This window comes from Podarcis erhardii (genome assembly GCF_964252035.2).
Source record: "Podarcis erhardii genome assembly, chromosome: 10".
NCBI classification, from domain to species: Eukaryota; Metazoa; Chordata; class Lepidosauria; order Squamata; family Lacertidae; genus Podarcis; species Podarcis erhardii.
This window is the reverse complement of record NC_138500.1, coordinates 76,052,661-76,072,740: the sequence shown is the minus strand read 5'-3', so window position 1 is coordinate 76,072,740 and position 20,080 is coordinate 76,052,661. Positions and strand designations below refer to the sequence as shown.

General features: G+C 42.5%; 1 protein-coding gene across 11 annotated transcripts in view; it reads left to right on the top strand.

Moving 5' to 3' along the window:
* The window catches only part of LMNTD1 (lamin tail domain containing 1), a 245,674-nt gene that overhangs the window by 146,035 nt on the left and 79,559 nt on the right, over positions 1–20,080 (top strand). For 10 of the 11 annotated variants that reach the window (XR_014160846.1, XM_081879160.1, XM_081879159.1 and 7 more), the window contains exon 10: positions 3,191–3,279. Coding sequence is in view for 9 of the 11 variants with exons in the window: in XM_081879160.1 (XP_081735286.1) it covers positions 3,191–3,279 (89 nt within the window). In the remaining 2 variants the exon portion in view is untranslated. Of the gene's footprint in view, positions 1–3,190; positions 3,280–18,333; positions 18,510–20,080 lie in introns of all 11 variants that reach the window. The other variant, XR_014160847.1, reaches the window with a different exon arrangement.

The window sequence follows — 20,080 nt, the reverse complement described above, 5'->3', positions numbered from 1 at the left end:
GTAATACAAAATATCTATTTATTAGGTGTGCTGCAGCAACATTTACATGACTGCTGTTCTGTTTCTTTACTTAGTTATCTGACCTCTAACCAGGTACTATATATCTCCTTTCTTGCTGCTTGAGATATTAGTGTGATAAACTCTTTGCTGCAGCTCTCCCTGTTGAATGAGAGACTCTCTTATGATAGCCACAATATGTTAATCCATGCTTCATTTCTAAGATATGGCAAAGGCTGTGCCATGTTTCTAGAAAAAGAGGCACCGGAACTCACCACAAATGCCTCCCTTGTTCTCTTACAATGGCAATGGTGCCCACCTGAGATGTGCCGGAACTGAGGTCCAGCAAGTTCCAGTTGGGAAAAAGACCTGGGTAAAGGTGTGGTATCCAGATATCTAGGAGAATTCACAAGATGCTTTTCCATTCCAGAATTCTCCCATAAGAAGACTTCCCTGGGCAGAAAACAATAGGAGTGTAGGTTGCCACTTCAACTCTTGTTTTCTCCAATACAGCTCAAGCAGATTTAAAGGAGCAGTCCAACATTTACATACAATGGTCTCTCGGTCTGGAACCTTGGCCTAGTTGTTAATTAAGCTGCAGTTCAGACCAGGGTCTGCTGTGCATGTGGGAAAGTAGTGAGGGCCTAGCCCATGGGTAGGCAAACTAAGGCCCAGGGGCCGGATCCGGCCCAATCGCCTTCTCAATCCGACCTGCGGACGGTCCAGGAATCAGCATGTTTTTACATGAGTAGAATGTGCCCTTTTATTTAAAATGCACCTCTGGGTTATTTGTGGGGCATAGGAATTCGTTCTCCCCCCCAAAAAAATATATAGTCCGGTAGTCTGGCTCCCCACAAGGTCTGAGGGACAGTGGACCGGCCCCCTGCTGAAAAGGTCTGCTGACCCCTCGCCTAGGCCTATTGCATCTCTTGCCTTATTTCAGGGTGGAACTACAGGTGTCAGCAGCAGATCTGGACTACTTTCAAATGCTTCCAGTGGGATTTTGGGTAGAAAGGCTGTGGGTGCAGAGGTTTTAATCTCTTCCTTTGCTCTCCCCCCCAACCCCCTAACCTCTGACCCAGACATTGTCCTCAACTAGTCCTGAGGACAGAATCAAACTCAGCTGAGGAGGAATCACCTGGGATGACAAGTTGTGGCAGAAAGCATCAGGTGGAGAGAGAGTTCAGCACTCCCTACCTGTTATAGTGAGAACTGGAAGAAACTACTTAAAATCTTGCCTCGGCTATTATGACTTCACAAGATAGCCTTGGGCAAACTACTCTCAGCATAATTGCATAATAATGCTGACCCATCCAGTGGTGGGCCTACATTTTGGGGGCTCTGAAGCTTGAACAGTCATGGGGGGCCCTTCGCAACCAGCAGCAAAGTCTGGTTAACCACAGCTACCTTCTTCAATGGGGCTGTTCCATGGTAGATCACCACACCTTTCTGTGCTACTTACTCTCAAACGCTGGGATTGTTAAAAAACATGCAACAAAAAAATAATAAATTTGAGTCACGCGACTCAAATTGGGTCTACTAGACCTAGAACCTTTAAGCAATTTGGACTAAAGTCTCCTCAGAGCCCCCTCTGGGATTAGGGACCCTGACACTTGATCCATTTTAGAGTAGATCGCCCCTGGACCCACTGTACAAATTTATTGTAATGTTTACTGTGATAATGTAGGTGCTGTAAAATGCTTTGAGTACTTAAATTTGCTATTTTGTATTTAACATTGCACCCCATTCTTTCCTACCGAGAGCTAATGTTGCCTAAAAGTGCTTAACTTAGTTTTGTTTTTAATCCACATTATGAGCTAATAACAAGGATGTTACAAAATTGTTTCACTGTGTATTGGAAGCTGTAGTGATTCTTTTTTCTGGCAAGTCTTCATAGAAACCCATAACAAAATGTATTTTTCCTTCTGTGGAGAACAAATAGACAAATACAATCATTATTCTTCTTTTATTTCAGTGCAAATAATTCACTATTGTTTGAAATCATTATGGCTATTAATGATCATTTGGCAGATCGGTGATTTTGAAATATGTGGCTATTAAGATACTGCATTTTCTCTGCATATATATTTACCAGCAGTTTTATAGCCACATTGTGTAACTTGGAGTCCAAGAAAACAATGATTTAAGAGAATTTGTCTGTTTAGTTTGTACTGAAACCTATGGACACCACAAAGCAGGTGCTAAGACTATATGTACAGATCATAGCTATTCAGAACTACGGAGACGGCAATCCATGGCACATTCACTTTTAAGCGCTAATTAAATTATTGCCAGTTGCATTTTTTTTATCTCACTGATATTGAACTCCCCCAGTTCTTCTCCCAGCAAAGGTTATCTACCAAGGCAGTTTCTACACCAAAAAGTTTAAACCCAGGCCTGAACTGAGATAAGCAGCCTCTTCCAAGAGCACCTGGAATTGAATGGCAATCACTTGCTCAAGCCCTCTGTTTCAGAAATAGGGATGAGGGAGAAATTTGATTCTGTTCTTATTTAAAACCAGATTTATCAAATTTGCAGTTTCCAAAACAAAATAAGAACTGAAACACAGCCATCTTTCAAAATTCTCACTTATCCAAATTATGCGATGCAGTTCTCCAGCCAATCAGTGTTTACAAAAATACATATATTAGGGGGAAATGTGCATGAAATGAATATATTTGTGAAAATAATGTATAGAAATGCATTACATTAGGGTAAATTGCTTGCAAACCTGTCTACATTACTCAAAATTCATTCATCTAACAAAACAGGATTAGAAGATACTCTGGACACATCCATAGACCCAACTGTCACAACAGTGAGAGGCAGGTGGAAATGAAAATGAAAATGGTTATCTTCAGCCTATTGGGAAATAAATGTGCTTAAATATAGTTTCTGTTGCAGGCTTGTTTGCTAAACGTTAAAAGATTTATAACAGTCTTTAAAGGAACCAGAATAAAATTTTATTCTGTTTTAAAGATCAGAAATATACTTTTGAGGCATTAGGACCTTTGAATAGATGTACACATTAGTAACAAGTTTTAAATCCTAAGGAGTTGGAATTTTATTTAAAATATATATATTTAAAGATCTGCTATAATGTTAATGAAAAGGCAGTATCTCCCTCCCCCACCCCATTTCTTTTTCTTTTAAAAGTAGTGCACATAAGTTTGCTTTTGTTGTCTCTCCACAGGCCTTCTCTGCCCAGGAAGCAGTCATAGCATAAAGCCAGCAGAAGACAGTAACAGGAAAAACAGAATAAGACCAACTCGTTCAGCAGGAGTAAGTAACCATGACATGTTTGATTGTTATTACAAATTTAGAGTGCATGGCAACAAAAAAGACAAAATCAGTTCACTGCCTCAAGGAGCTTACACAATATAAAAAGAGGGTGGTAGATGGAGGGAAGTGGAAAACAAGTAGCAAATCAGCAGAGAGGAGGAATGGGAAAGACAAAGGTAACAAGAGGTGAACAAATGCTTTTTCACTTACATAGAATCATAGAGTTGGAAGAGACCACAAGGGCCATCAAGTCCAACCCCCTGCCAAGCAGGAAACACCATCAGAGCACTCCTGACATATGGTTGTCAAGCCTCTGCTTAAAGACCTCCAAAGAAGGAGACTCCACCACACTCCTTGGCAGCAAATTCCACTGTCAAACAGCTCTTACTGTCAGGAAGTTCTTCCTAATGTTTAGGTGGAATCTTCTTTCTTGTAGTTTGGAACCATTGCTCCGTGTCCGCTTCTCTGGAGCAGCAGAAAACAACCTTTCTCCCTCCTCTATGTGACATCCTTTTATATATTTGAACATGGCTATCATATCACCCCTTAACCTCCTCTTCTCCAGGCTAAACATGCCCAGCTCCCTTAGCCGTTCCTCATAAGGCATCGTCTCCAGGCCTTTGACCATTTTGGTTGCCCTCCTCTGGACACGTTCCAGTTTGTCAGTGTCCTTCTTGAACTGTGGTGCCCAGAACTGGACACAGTACTCCAGGTGAGGTCTGACCAGAGCAGAATACAGTGGCACTATTACTTCCCTTGATCTAGATGCAATACTCCTATTGATGCAGCCCAGAATTGCATTGGCTTTTTTAGCTGCTGCGTCACACTGTTGGCTCATGTCAAGTTTGTGGTCAACCAAGACTCCTAGATCCTTTTCACATGTACTGCTCTCAAGCCAGGTGTCACCCATCTTGTATTTGTGCCTCTCATTTTTTTTGCCCAAGTGCAATACTTTACATTTCTCCCTGTTAAAATTCATCTTGTTTGTTTTGGCCCAGTTCTCTAATCTGTCAAGGTCGTTTTGAAGTGTGATCCTGTCCTCTGGGGTGTTAGCCACCCCTCCCAGTTTGGTGTCATCTGCAAATTTGATCAGGATGCCCTTGAGTCCATCATCCAAGTCATTGATAAAGATGTTGAATAAGACCGGGCCCAAGACAGAACCCTGTGGCACCCCACTAGTCACTCTTCTCCAGGATGAAGAGGAACCATTGATGAGCACCCTTTGGGTTCGGTCAGTCAGTCAGTTACAAATCCAGTGAGTGGTAGCATAGTCAAGTCCGCATTTTACCAGCTTCTTTACAAGAATATCATGGGGCACCTTGTCAAATGCCTTGTTGAAATCAAGGTAGACTACATCCACTGCGTTCCCTTCATCTACCAGGCTTGTAATTCTGTCAAAAAACGAGATCAGGTTAGTCTGACATGACTTATTTTTCAGAAATCCATGCTGACTATTGGTGATCACAGTATTCCTTTCTAGGTGCTCACAGACTGTTTGCTTAATGATCTGCTCCAGAATCTTCCCTGGTATTGATGTCAGACTGACTGGGCGGTAATTATTTGGGTCCTCTCTTTCCCCCTTTTTGAAAATAGGGACAACATTTGCCCTCCTCCAGTCTGCCGGGACTTCGCCTGTTCTCCAGGAATTCTCGAAGATGACTGCCAGTGGTTCTGAGAATCTGCCAGTTCTTTTAATACTCTTGGATGCAGTTCATCTGGCCCTGGAGACTTGAATACATCTAAACTAGCCAAGTATTCTTGTACTATCTCCTTCGTTATTCTGGGCTGTGTTTCCTCTGCTGAATCATTTGCTCCAAATTCTTCAGGTCGGGCATTGTTTTCTTTATTGGAGAAGACTGAGGCAAAGAAGGCATTGAGGAGTTCAGCCCTTTCTGTGTCCCCTGTTTGCATTTTACCATCTTCTCTGAGTGACCCCACTGTTTCTTTCTTCTTCCTTTTGCTACGAACATACCCATAAATGCCTTTTTGGTCCACATACTTTGGATTGATTTCATTTGTCACGTGGAAGACTAAAAGTCATGAGCCTAAGGCTTTTTTATTGATAAAAATGAGTTTTTATTTGAGTTTGAAGAAAGAGAAATGCGGCAGCACACAGGTGTTTTAGGAGTGAGTTCTGAGCATCAGAGAATGAATGGATGGAGCTGTTCAAGGGAGCAAGACATCTTTGGGGAGAGGAGGGCTGTGGAGCTAAAGGAGAAGATTTGAGAGGTATAAGGCTATGGAGACAGAAAAAATGGCATCTGCCACAGAGAGCTTTAAAGCTAAGGACAAGTATGTGTTGGATGCAAAGGGAGCTGGGAAGCTAGTGAAGGGCAGCACGCCAAGAAAGGACAGGGTCCGAATGAGAAGAGCAGTGAGCAAGTTTTGAGTGAAGGCAAAATGGTGCAGCAAGTCTCTGATTCAATATACCTGTGTGTGGAGAAACATCATCTCACTTTTTAATCATCAAGCAGATCTTTTCCTGCAACATAAACTCAAACACAGCATCTCTCAACCGGGGGCCAAATTACCCCTTGGGGGCCCCCAGGATATTCCAAGGGGGCCGCAGGTGATAATCGTGTAAATGGGGGGGGGAGCGCATAGCATGAGACATGGGGCCACAGAGGAAAGTGAGAAGTGAAGGAAACAGAAGTGACTGAGAAAATAAAACAGAAAAGAAATGAAGAAAATAAAAAACAGAAGCAGAGTGAACAGAGAAGTGACTGTGCTTCCCAGTGGATGGAGCACCACGCACACACTGTGTCAGCGTCGCTTCCGCTTCCTTCTCCCTCCCACTTCCGCACTCCTCCGCTGCGTGCACCAAGCATCTCGTTTGTCACGGGCAAGTCCATGGGTGCAGTTATCCCTCACAGCAAGGTGCATGATGTGGTTATCTCTCACAGCAATAGAACTTGATATAAAAAAGCTTGTTTCTGGTCATCAAGCACAAGGGTCACATTGATCTAGAAGTACTTAAAGTATAATTTTTTATGTAACTGTCTTTTGTATAAATTATAAAAATTACCGGTATGAATTAAATTGTTCTATTTACAAACCCCCCCCCCACATTTAAATATCTACCCTTCTACCAGTAGGACAGGGGGTGACAGGAAGAAAACATGTTTGGAAGGGGAAAGTCAGAAATAGGTTGAGAAACACTGCTCTAAAGAAACTCTGAATTTATAGCCAACCCCAGTTGCGTAGTCTCTATGCAATTCCACAAAGTGGAAAGGCATGCCTGTGTACCAGACCATCTGATGCATCTAACAAAGTGAGCCTATTCCTACAAAAGCTTATCCCACAAAAGCTGTGTTAGTCTTTAAGGAGCTAACATAATAATAATGGATTACAAACCAATGGGATTCCTTAGAAATATTTGATGTAGCTGGCAATGGGCACATTCACACATCTAGCATTTCAGGGTTCAGTTGCCCTGTTCAGCACTATGGACCCCATAGTCCAGATGTGTTCCTGTGCTGGTACGCTCTGCTTTCCATGCCTGATAGTGAGTGGCTGGCAGCAGCTGTGCAGTCTACATCTCTGGTTTCCTGTGGGTATTTGGTTGGGGCACATGGTGCTTAGAGCAGTAAGGGTGGGGTTATCTAATCTTCACAACAGCCTTACCTGAGAGATCATGGCTGGTCTAAGGATGCTGTGTCCAGAAAACACACTACATCACACTGGCTTTTCATAGTACAGTCCTCATTTTTTAGTTTTGTGTTGAACTAGGAGTGCAATTATTCTTAGTGTTTAAGGTAGGCATTAAATCTTAACAAATATTAGCTTAGATGCATGAAATATCTTGTATAATTGATCTATATGTATGTATATTACATAAAACATTTTTGGAAGATGTCCTTCCCGCCTTCTTTCCTGACACACCACAGAAAGTCTCCAATTAGCCATTGTTTCCTGTTTTACATGAACTGGGAAACTATAGATGCCAGGTTCCAAACAGGCTAGTAACTTAAATCAGTTTTAAAATATGGTTTAAGATCCTGGCTTGTTCTGAACCTGGTAACAATAGTTTCCCAGTTCAAACCAAATGGGAAACGATGGCCATTTGGGGATTTCCTGACTTACTATAGTCTAGGGATCCTGCAGGATGCAGGATATCAGCCTATTAAGCTGACATAATTGTCCAAACTGGGCCATAGTGTAAGTGTGTGTGTGCTTCAGAGTTTTAATGTGTGAGGCATTTAATGTGTTTGAGGTATGGCCCTCAGCAACTGGCAGGCCAACTATGGTCTAGTAAGGCTGGCCCTGTAGACCAAAGAAAAGTCCACTCAGCCTAACATGCTGCAACAGATTCATAACACTCAAGCTACACTAGATGATGAATTTATTTATATGCCGCCCATCTGACTGGGTTACTCTAGTCACTCTGGGTGGCTTCTAACAAATTAAAACACAGTAAGACATCAAACATTTAAACCTTCCCTATACAGGGCTGCCTTCAGATGTCTTCTAAAGGTTGCATAGTTACTTACCTCCTTGACATCTGATGGGAGGATGTTCCACATCAGATGTCATGACTACTGAGAGGGCCCTCTGCCTGGTTCACTGTAGCTTCACTTCTCTCAGTGAGAGAAGCAGCAGAAGGCCCTCGGAGGTGGACCTCAGTGTCCAGGAATGGAAATGCTCCTTCAGGTATACAGGGCCGAGGCTGTTTAGGGCTTTAAGGGTCAGCACCAGTACTTTGAATTGTGCTTGGAAATGTACTGGGAGCCAGTAAAGATCCTTTAGCACCAGTGTTATATGGTCCAACAGCTGCTCCCAGTCACCAGTCTAGCTGCTGCATTCTGGATTGGTTGTAGTTTCTGAGTCAATTTCAAAGGTAGCCCCACATAGAGTACGTTGCAGTAGTCCAAGCGGAAGATAACCAGAGCATGTACCACTCTGACAAGGCAGTGCGCAGGCAGGTAGAGTCTCAATTGGTGTACCAGATGGAGCTGGTAGACAGCTGCCCTGGACACAGGATTAACCTGTTGTTCCATGGACAACTGTGAGTCCAAAATGACTCCCAGGCTGTGCATGCACCTGGTCATTCAGGAGCATAGTTGCCCCATTCAAGACCAGGGAGTTCCCCACAACTGCCTACCCCATCCCTCAGAGACACGAAGTCCTGAGCGGCCACTTGTAGGGGTGTGTCAGCATGGATGTTAAAATCCCCTAGGACCACCCAACTAAGTGTCTCCAGGAGAACATCCTTCACAACCTGAAGCAGCTCAGGCAGGAAGCAGAGATGCCGGTACACCAATAGGAATCCTGTACTGCCCTTATTGTCCAACTTCCAGAACATGCACTCAGAAAACTGGGTCTCCTCAGTAGGTTGCCTGGTGCAAACTAATGACTTCCTAAAAATCACTGCATCCCCTTCCCCACATGACCTGGGTTGCTGTGTGTAAGAGAAACCTGGCGGACAAGCAATGGCAAGAACATGTCATGTCCAACCAGGTCTCTGTTACACATGCCAGGTCAAGTCCTCCATCCATGATCAAGTCATGGATGGCAGTGGTCTTATGAATCATTGTCCTGGCATTGCACAGCAGCACCTTAAGGTCATGTGGGACACCCTTGTTGATACCTGTATCCTTCTGGTCAGGGCAGACCCAGAGGCAGGGATAGTTTTCAGACAGTGACAAAACTTGCCTCCTCAGTAATGACGTAGTCTACTCTAGTCCTAGCATAACTCCTCCTCCTGTCTGTGATCACTGGGATCACGTGCTTGAAATCTAGCTATAGAAGCATAGGATTTGAGGGCAGCAAGAAAAGAATCAACAATACGTATGCAATTCCCAGAGGTTGGATGGAGGGGGACTATTAATTGGGGAAAGGCCCCATTGCAATAGTCAGCTATAGATTGCCACACCATCTGCTATATTGGTTGACAATGGTGTATAACCTTAGTATGCTGAGATGCTAGAGAGTACTTCTGGGGCCATAAATCTGATTAAGATTCTGTCAGTGATGGGATTATCTGGAGGGTACTTATCATTTTACTTAAGCCAAACAGCTTAATTTTTGCATAGATTTTCCTCTTAGAGGACTTAATGAGACTTGTGTAGACAGTGGCATGTATTTCAGAATTGAAATAGAGGAGTCGCTGAAGTATTAGATGCACCTTTCTTCTTAGCTGAATTTTCCTCTTCCTCAGTCCCGTATTTTTATTTATAGACATATGAATTCCTTGTATGTTATCTTTGCTGCTACTGATGACATTCTTGGCATTGTAGTGCAGTTAGTATGATGGTGCTTGCATATTTTAAAAAAATTCCATGCTGCTTAGTGGTATGTTTAGTGTGTGTGGCACCTTAATGCTTTTGGACAGAAATACCTTCAGGTGGTAAATATGTTCATATATTTACATACTGAGGCCTATTTATAATGTGTGCGTTTGCCTTTACATCACAGTAGTGAATCTGGGGCATCATTTTACTTCTTGAGTATCACATCTTTGGTGTTATAAATATTAACTTGCTGGTCCACATGATGACAGAAGAAAAGTTCAGAATGTAACAGTTAGAGGGTTGCCATATTTTAAAAAATGAAAATCCAGACACAAAAGTTTTTTCTTTCAGTTTTGCCCAACTTTGTTGAACTTTTTCGGCAAAATCGCAAAAAATGTGTTTTTGAGCTTTTTAAAAAATTACACCCACCAAAAACAGCACTGCCAACATGGGTTGCTATTCGACTGGATTTTCCCGGACATTTTGGCCGCTTTCCTCCTGGACACTGCTTCCTGCAGCAGTATTCTGTGTATGTCTGGATGTATAGCAACCCTAAACAAATTCAGGAAGAAGTTTGGGTGGGGTGGCAGAGAATAATACTTTACACCACAGCCAAGCTGTGCTGAGGTCTGGTTCGGTAGTCAGTCTGATTGTTGATCACTGATAGAACGGCAGATTGTACATAATAAGTTGGGAGAGCAGCTGTGGGTATCAAGCATAGAGAGATGGAGTACTGTGAACTATAACATATGTCTCAAATAAGGAGAGAATGAGATTAGATTGGATCAGAGAAGTTCTAGCCCATTTCTGCAGTCAGCTCTGGCATGGTGCATGGGCTGTGAGCTGCGAGCGCTTCAAGCGGTGCTGGCCATGTGATAACTGCTGGTACATGCAGAATTCAGCACACATTGAGTTTTCGTATGGGCCTGTAAACTGCTGAAGTCCAGCTGGCAGCGCATTTCAAAAACCCAATGGATTCATTTTTTCCTGTGTTCTAAAGACCATCACACAACTTCTTTTTCTTATGGCATTAGCCCATTTAGTTCAAGCTAATGGTGGCTTTCCCAATAGAACAGGACAAGCAAATGGGCTCAACATTTTTATGGTCTGCTTAAATATAGTATTTGCCATCTTCTTCAGTGTAAAAACGGACACCATCTGCTCTGATCTCTCCTCTTCCTTTTCTTTGCCTAGTTTTCTCTGCTTCTTCCACCTCAACCCTTTCTTCTTCTTCTTTTTTAAGAAGTTATTTATTGAAGTTTACAAAAATATAAAAGAAAAAAAGAAAAAAGGTTAGAAAATACACACAAAAAGAAGTAAAAATAATGTAATATAATATAAAAACAGTTTAAGAAAAAAAAAACGTCATCCTTTCCATATCTTAACTTTCCTTTACTTGTTTCCCTGACCTCCTCACACCTCCCTTTTTTGTATTCTAGTTCAATTAGTAATCTCAGCAAATCCCTTCCATTTTTTCTTTTATCTTGATAATTCATCTAAATATATTATAACTTTGCATTTTCACCTAATAACACTCAATTTTCAATTAAATAATTTATCTTTAAAAACCTAACCTGTTAATTAAGTCTGCAAATCCTTTCATCTTTCACTACTATATTCTGTCATTCAATTTACCTTAATTTATTTTAACCTTATCTTACCATAAAATACCTTAAAACTTAAGACTTAAGACTTATTTGTACATAACTCCTTATATTCTTTCTACTAAAGCCAAATAGTTTCCTTCCAACGTTTTTCCTAATATTCATTAATTTTACAATAATTTCCAAAATAAAACTTTAAAGATTTTCTTCCAATCTTCATCCAGCGTCTCTTTTTCCTGGTCTCGGGTTATGTCAGTCCTTATTGTCCTTTTCTTCTGGTCCATCAACCTGGTAATCTTATGTCCGAAGCTCTTAAGTCTCTTCCATGTCCCTTCTGCAGATCTTCTTCTTGTTTATATTTGCACTTTACCTTCTCTTTTGTTGATCTCTTTCTTAGTTTCTTTCCTTCCTCATTGAAGAGTAGATCTCGGGGATGTTCCAACTCGAAAGTGTCTCCATCTTTCCTCAAGAAATCAGCCCATTCCTCATAGTTCCATTCCCCACAGTCAACAGCGTAGTCCAGAGGGTATTTAAAGACATGCTTCAAGGACCCTCCAAACATAAGGGCCCCCACAACTCCAGATCCCCCCTGGCCCGCTCCAGGTTCAACCTTCAACAACAACGGCTTATGCTCCTGTGGGGCCTCAGGCTTCTCCATTTGTATTGCTTGAAGTTCAACAACAACTTCCTCCCCTGTCTTCTGCATTTGCACTTGCTCCATCAAATCAGGTTCTTGAGTTGGCTCCTGAGTAATTCCTGTATAAATATTCACTGTTTGTCCAAAATTTTTAACTGCAACAGTCATCAAATCCATCTTCTCATGCAACTGTTCTAACAGGGCGCTCGTCTTGCAAAGAGCAAGCACCAAAGTTTCTTCCAGACACATTTTTGTTCAAGGTCACAGTCTGTTCCCAGGATCCTAATCACCACAGCTGGAAAAACCCCAGATCGACTCCAGCAACAATTTAACAAACTCCCTCTAGAGGAGGCAGTTTCTATTTGTATCCATCTTAAAAGCAAATCCAACAAAAGAAAAAACAAAACAAATTCCTTCCAGTAGCACCTTAAAGACCAACTAAGTCAGTTCTTGGTATGAGCTTTCGTGTGCATGCACACTTCTTCAGATACCTGAAGAAGTGTATCTGAAGAAGTGTGCATGCACACGAAAGCTCATACCAAGAACTGACTTAGTTGGTCTTTAAGGTGCTACTGGAAGGAATTTGTTTTGTTTTGACTATGGCAGACCAACACGGCTACCTATCTGTACCAACAAAAGAAAGTTACTTTCACTTTTCAGATTTTTAATTCCTTTTAAATGCAAAGGGCAACATTGCAGATAATTTGTATCTCTTCTTTAGCTGTTTGTCAAAAAATGTTTCTTTCACGGTCAACGAACTTCACCAAAAGTCTCTGTCTCTGACACCCCGTTCCCAGGTTTGAGACGGTGGAAATTTATCTTTCTTTACTCTCTCTCCTGCAGGTATAAACAGTCAAATTCCCCCTCTTTACTCCTGCTTCAAAGAGGGGTTTGGATGGTTAAAACAGGAGGAATTTTAGATCCTTATAAACAGCTTTTCAGACTTTAGCTTGCACAATTTTTGCTTCGGATTATTTACAAAAACGGAAGGCGGACTGCCTGTTTAGAGCCTTCCCGCTTGAGTGCCAAATTAAAATGTTTCTTAGTCCAATTTTCCGTTCTACTCACGGGTACTTGTTTTAGAGTCCAATTGTCCACAGGAAAAAGTCAGCGCTCTCCGGCAACGGCTGTGCGGCTTCAAAAAATAGTGGTCGATTCAAGACACCGCGCCACTCACCCCCACGTCGCTTCGGACCCCCCAAAAAGGGGTTTCCTTGCGTGTAGTGGGGCGCTCCTGGTGTCAGCCGAATCCCACGTTCCCAGGCTTCCTCCGCCTGGGATTTTTAAGGGGTCTCCGCCTTCACCACGGCGACAAGACCCGATTTTCACGGAGCGGGTTCCTCTGGATCAGAGGAATTCTGCCATTGCCGATGGCACTAACCCGGAAGTCTCCCTTTCTTCTTCCTCTGCTGTCTCATTTGATGGGTTGACAACCCTGCTGCTCTCACCTACAGCCCTCTCCATGGAATGGTGTCACTATAGAGACTTGCCTGGAACCTGCTTTAATGTCTTTCTAGCACCAGGGAAATTCCTTTCCCCCCTCTCCTCCCAGGCCTTTTAATACAATTTTAAAAAAAATTAATGTATTTATTTCCTAAGCTGTATGTATCACTTGATTGTAGAAAACCTCGAAGTGGTTTACAAACAGAAGAAAACAGTAAGATTATTAATAAAAAAAAAATTAAAAAAATGTAAACCAGTGTTATAAGCATTCTAAGGTCTTAAATATAAATAAAATATTCATAAATGTACAAGGCAAACATATAAGTATATAAACCACGTGTCTGAAATAGTATAGGAGAGCTATCCTGAAGCTATTTTGACTCTCCCAAATTCACCTCAAATATTTCTCTGCAAGGAGAAATGAAATGGGAAAGTCTCCCCATTGTCTTTTGCTTACAAATCCTGTCTTAAGGGCGTATTTGTGTATGAATAGGGTGAGCCTGTGACCTGGATTCGGGAACTAAACTGTCAGGGAACTGCCATCGGAGACAGGAGAGGAGGTAAGGCGCAGCAGCGATGCAGGAGAAGGACCCAGTAGGGAGAGAGAGCTCACTTCCGCTGGGGAAGGAGATAGGCGTTATGCTAGGAAGAAAGGGGAGGTTGAGGGAGCTTCGGAGGGAGGGCTCCGAGACTGTTCCAGCGAGACCAGCGGGGAGAGCACAGAGCCTCCGCTTGGGACGCCCACTCTGCGCAGAAAGCTTCCACGCAGGGAGGCGAGGCGTCGACTTGGTGTCAAAGAGCTTTTATGTTGGAAAAAGTTCAGGAAACGCCCACTGACGGATTCTGCCAGTGTTTGAGACAGCCACGGAGGAAGGGCTGTCCAGCCGGCGAAACGTTTGATCAAACTACTCAGCTTGGAGCAGTTTGCGGCTTACGCACAAGCAACCCCACATCCCATTACATAAACTATTAACCATCACAAACCTACCTGACCATTATCAGGTATCCTGGCAAACAGGATTTCCGCTGTAGACCGCCTTCTTCTGTGATGTATATATGATGTTTTGGGGGGTGGTCTTGGGCTACAGGGTGGGCAACTTCAAAAGTCTATATAAGGGCTTGCGCACCATTGTTCTGGGTTCTCTCCTCCCTCCTGCATGTGGTGAGTGAGGACCCTGTTGCAACAGTTTAATAAAGATCAGACTTAGCCACTTTGCTTCTCAATATATTCTGGTTGGCCTCTGTTATTTTCTCATACCAATATGGGACCCACTTAAGGACTCTATACAGTGGTGCCCCGCAAGACGAACACCTCGGAAGACGAAAAACTCGCTAGACGAAGGAGTTTTTCGTTTTCTTAGCTGCTTCGCAGGCAACGGGGAGAAGCAATCTTCTCCCCACCGCCCCTTGCTTTAAACGGGTCCGGGGACAGAGGGGAAGGCGCGCGGCGCTTCCCCTCTGTCCCCGGACGGTCTCCATAGGAACGCATTGATTGATTTTCAATGCATTCCTATGGGAAACCATGCTTCGCAAGACGAAAAACTCGCAAGAAGAAAAAACTTGCAGAACGAATTAATTTCGTCTTGCGAGGCACCACTGTATGGGCTCTTGAATACCCCATAAGGGAAAAGGGACAGTTTTTTTCCTTATAACAGTTTGGTGAGCCAGCCAGGAATTTCGGTTGACTGGATTCTGGGGGCGAGGAAGGACTGGTGATCCAGTGTGCCCCAGGCGAATTGCCAGGAGGAATCACCAGTCCCCCAGCGATCCCCAGGGTCTGGAAATAACTGGAGTTCCAGTGGGGCTAACAAGAAGAAGCAATGCTCAATCAGGCCAGCCATAAACAACTACTTGTAAGATCCCAGGATCATCCGAAAACCAGCGCATGCAGAAGCGATTATAGAGATCGTCCGGGGGGGGGGGAGTAGGTGGGACTCTCTCTCTTTTCTGTTTTGAATGCTACTAAATAGAGAGTTTTAGATTAGAAGCCTGGTGTCGAGCTGAGTTATTCAAGACACCACGTCAACACAGACAAACCATTTTATGCTGTGTGTGAACTCTGCTATTATCCGGCCACTGAGGAGAGTGGCAGCGCGCAGAGTGGAAATGTGTGGGCGCCATTGAAGTTTGTCGGAGTGGCAATAAATCAAATTTATTGCAGGGCCGTTGCAGCATACTCAGTGGGTCAAAATTATACGACCCAACAAACTAACACTTTTGCCACTGACAGCTCAGTAGCAAGGAAAGCGAACAACTGGTCATGAGGGATCGTTAGGTCCGGAGGTTATTTTTTAGTATAAAGGTAACACCCACCTGTAGTCTAAGTCTAATACCAGGCACCTTAAAGAACCCTAGCATGGGCTCAAATTGTGAAAAGGGTTGACCAGTCAGGCTCATGCCGGGAAGAAGGCCTGGGCAGCACTTTCTTCTCAACAGGACTCTGAAATAGCCTTCTGAAATAGCCCTCCTGTTAGAGATCTTTGTTTTCTCTAGAAGTGGATAAGTTTTGTACTTAAGGTTTAAAAATGTTAAGAAACGGTTTTCCTGTGCTTAAATTGGCCTTAAAGGTAACATTCAGCAGCTGCTTATCTTAAATGTGCAGTTTTAAAATTCAAGTTTGCTTCAAATTTTTGTGTGACGGAGCCATGTTTTGGGTTGATCAGATATTGAGGAAAGGGGAAGAGGTGAGATATTTGTCTGAGTTCCAAAGTGTAGATGCCACCACATTGAAAGAATAATTTCTTTCACATGTGGAATGGGTATTATGCGGCACCTGTAACTGGCCACAATTCTGTGCTCATATGATTTTCTTCCTTCCTATCTTCCAATGTTTCAGTTACGGAAAGCTCTGTGTTCTCGTATTTCTTTCTCCGTGTTGGGATCCTGTGTCTCTCTGTTAGCAGCTTTCTGCTATTTTCCTCACTCCACGATATTCCTTGGTAACCTCATAAAATCCCATGACTTTCAGTTACCTGTGTCTACAGGGATGACCCCCAGCTCAGCCCCTTGACCCCTAAACTGCCCTCCTTCCCCTCCCATTCTACATATCCAACTTGCAGGCTAGTAAGTCTCACTGGATGCTTTGTCATTGTTTCAAACTCAGTATGCCTGAGACCAAACTTCTTAACTCCAAAGTTCTCCTCTCCTCATACATATTGGTTTCTCTGTCCTCTGTCTCCATATTCAGTCATTTTGCTTCTCCTTATACAGCACTGCACCCCCTACAAATAAACCTCTTCCTACCTGTACCTTCAGCAAAAACCTGGGTCCCTGTCCTGTCTTAATGACTGGAATCCTATCCATTCTGGGTCTTCCATAGACTCACCTTGGTCCTCTCATTTCTGTTCTGGACTCTGCTGCCAAAACCTTCACCTCTCATTGCTCTGATAAACTGACACCCATCTTAAATTCCTATACTGTATTCCTTTCTGCTCCCAGATCCAGCACATAGTATTTGTTACAGATAGGTAGCCGTGTTGGTCTGCCATAGTCAAAACAAAATAAAAGAAAAAAAAAAATTCCTTCCAGTAGCACCTTAAAGACCAACTAAGTTAGTTCTAGGTATGAGCTTTCGTGTGCATGCACACTTCTTCAGATACACATCTGTGTATCTGAAGAAGTGTGCATGCACACGAAAGCTCATACCTAGAACTAACTTAGTTGGTCTTTAAGGTGCTACTGGAAGGGGAAAAAAATTTCTTTTATTTTGTTTTCACATAGTATTTATTATTTCCCTGCCACACCACAGGTATCTCACTACTTTTATCCAAGCACATCCTTGCCTGTGATCATCACTTTCTCAGACCCCCTACCCTCAGCCATCCAAAGATCGTCTGCTCCCTCAATAGGCTCTGCCTCACAGAGTTGTCACCTCCCTTGTTTCCTTCACACCCCTCCTCAAGACCCACCTTTTCTATGAAGCTTTTAACTCATGTATTTTTCACTAGTTTTCGTGCTTGATTGTAACTCAGCCTAAGTATGTGTAATGGAAACCATCATGTGTTCTTTTCCGTTTACCCTTGCCTTTGCTTCCCTCCCATTCCTTTGTGCCAAATATTAGATTGTAAGCTCCTCGGGGCAGGAACTTGTCCTCTTGTAGACTGTAAAGGGCCATGCCTACTGATACGTGAGTGTGTGTGTGTGTGTGAGAGAGAGAGAGAGAGAGAGAGAGAGAGGGAGGGAGGGAGGGGGAGAGAGAAGCTGCTTCTGCTATTGTTCACATGGTTTAAAATGATGTGTGGAAGATACTGGTTCAAATCTTGGTGAAAAACCAATAAATCATGTGAATCAAATGGCTTCCATTTACCAGACAGCAGCCTCTCAACCAAATTTCCAGCAGACTGTGACTTATTGCAAGTTTGGAGCCCCTAGTATCCAAGAGTGGCTGGGGAAACCCAGCCAGATAGGCAGGGTATAATAATAATAATAATAATAATAATAATAATAATAATAATAATAATTACTACCTAAAGAGCAATCAATGGGAGAGTCCATGAACAGTCAGATTCCTTGAGAATAACTTAAGGGTTAAGGGTTAACGTCAAGGATCAGCCTACTTGTGCATCTTCCAAGTGGCCACACCTCAGTAGATGACCCACTGGCAAGTGTCTACAAACCTGCTGGTGAGAAGGGAGCCACACCAAGAGAGGAGGGAGGGCCGTGGAGATTTCTTGCCTAAGTGCCCTCCCAAGCCCGGAGTTGACACTGGTCGTGATTTTTACAACAGCTTGGTTACTGACAAGCATTGTTGCTCCTAGACTACCACCAGAAACATCTACAAAATTTTCTAATGTGGCTAAGTAGATTGGCACCCCCTGTTAAGAAGCAGAATTACTAGTTTACTTTGTAACCATGAAATAAACATCAATTACACGAACAGAATTTGCAGATAATACCTAGAACAGTTGAAAGCAACTATGGGATGGCAATGCTCATACTACTCTAGATAGGACATAAACAGGTCCTGATACATGTAACTAAAGTCTCATGCTCTGCCATTGCTTTTCAGTAGCAATGGGTTCATTTCTCCAGTTAAAACAGCAGCAACAAAATCCAGAATCCTTAGCCCAGTCTGCCTCTCTCCTTCAGCCACTTCCCAATGAGCTACTCACAATTGTATTGCAATTTTATGTTTCTTTAGGCGGAGAAAAGAGTACTTTAATCTTATGAACAATGGGAGGCCCCAGGTTGAGACATCCAGTCATGTATTCTTAGAACATGCAAAGAAAGAGAGCCAACTTTGTAAGGCAACTTGGTGATGTAAAAACATTTTTAAAGGAGAATTGTGATCATTAATCTCCAAAGTCAGCAAAAAAGGTACCATTCAGTACTGGTTCAGATGTTAGTAGTTTAAAAAGTAGGGTCAGTAATCCACACAAAACCAAAATGTGTGTTACTTCTTTAGTTGAAGTGAAAAACCAAAAATATAGTTTGGGCTTTTTAACCCTGCTTGAAAATGGTATTTCATCTACTTAGCTGTTCATAGGATTAATATGCTACCATAAGAAATTCAAGATACCTTTTCCTGTTAGAGAAAAAAATATTCTTCAGAATAGGTTTAGTTACCTACAAACAATGCCAACTAAAATATGGGAAAGTGCTACTTTTTCATCATGCAAAAAATCCTGTTGCCTTCATTACAAATAATGGATTGGGATCTGTGTTAGCCAATATGCCATCTGTCATTCTGATTGATGTACTTTATGCAACTTATTGACAAACCCAAAAGAGAGAGAGAACTTTTCTTTATGTAAATAAGTCTAAGGTTGTATAATACCATGGGTGGAAATACATTTCAATCTTGTACTGAGAAATAAATTCCATTATTTTCAGAGGGGCTTATTCTCAAGACCAGGCTTCCTCAAACTCGGCCCTCCAGATGTTTTTTGGCCTACAACTCCCATGATCCCTAGCTAGCAGGACCAGTGGTCAGGGATGATGGGAATTGTAGTCTCAAAACATCTGGAGGGTTGAGGTTGAGGAAGCCTGCTCAAGACATTGAAGTCTTAAGTGGACACTAAGCTATCTAAATAATGAGAGACTTCAAAAACGGTTTTTTAAAAAAATCATTTGCTGTTTACTATACATTGATGATTTGCAATGAATTGGAATATATTTACATTAAATTCTAATACTGATGATTGGATAACTGAATTATCCAGCTAGGTCCCTCAAGATCAGATCAAGAAAATAAAGATCAATAACAATTTGTCCTGTTCCAGTGAATGTATTTTTTTTTAAAAAAAAAGGTCAGGATCAAATTAAACAAAACAGTAATTTATTAAATACAGGCATCCCCCCATTTATGTACATTCAATTCACGCATGACTGAGCATATAGGGCTCCAGGGAGGGTCTCCTCATGAGCCAGAGGCACAGTGGGGGTGCTCTCCATTTACATAAAAGGTAAAGGGACCCCTGACCATTACGTCCCTCCCCATTTACATACATTTCCCTAAATGTGCAGGAGGCTAGAAGGTAATCCCTGCATAAATAGGGAGTTGCCTGTATAGACAAACGTTGGTTACCATTTGGGCCATTTTGCACATCCAAGCGCATCACTAGATTTGCTTCATTAAGTCACTAGGTGAATAGGTCCTGTTTACACTAAATGAAAAAGGGGTGGGCATATTGGGGTAGGCTGGTATATTTCCAGTTCATGGCTTTTCTTAAGTATTAAATTTATCATGTGTGAGTCCAAAGCTGGCTGAAGCCTGGAACACTATTGGAGAGAGCAAGAACTGGCCCCAGCTCCTGAGAGACAGTTTAGCCACACTTTAAAAGGTGCCCTGGAAATGTATACTTCTTTATTTTCTCATGGGTGGTGAATGGCTGCACATACTTGTGACAAGCTGCCTGGAAGGGATGCTGCAGGGAAGAACTGTGTAA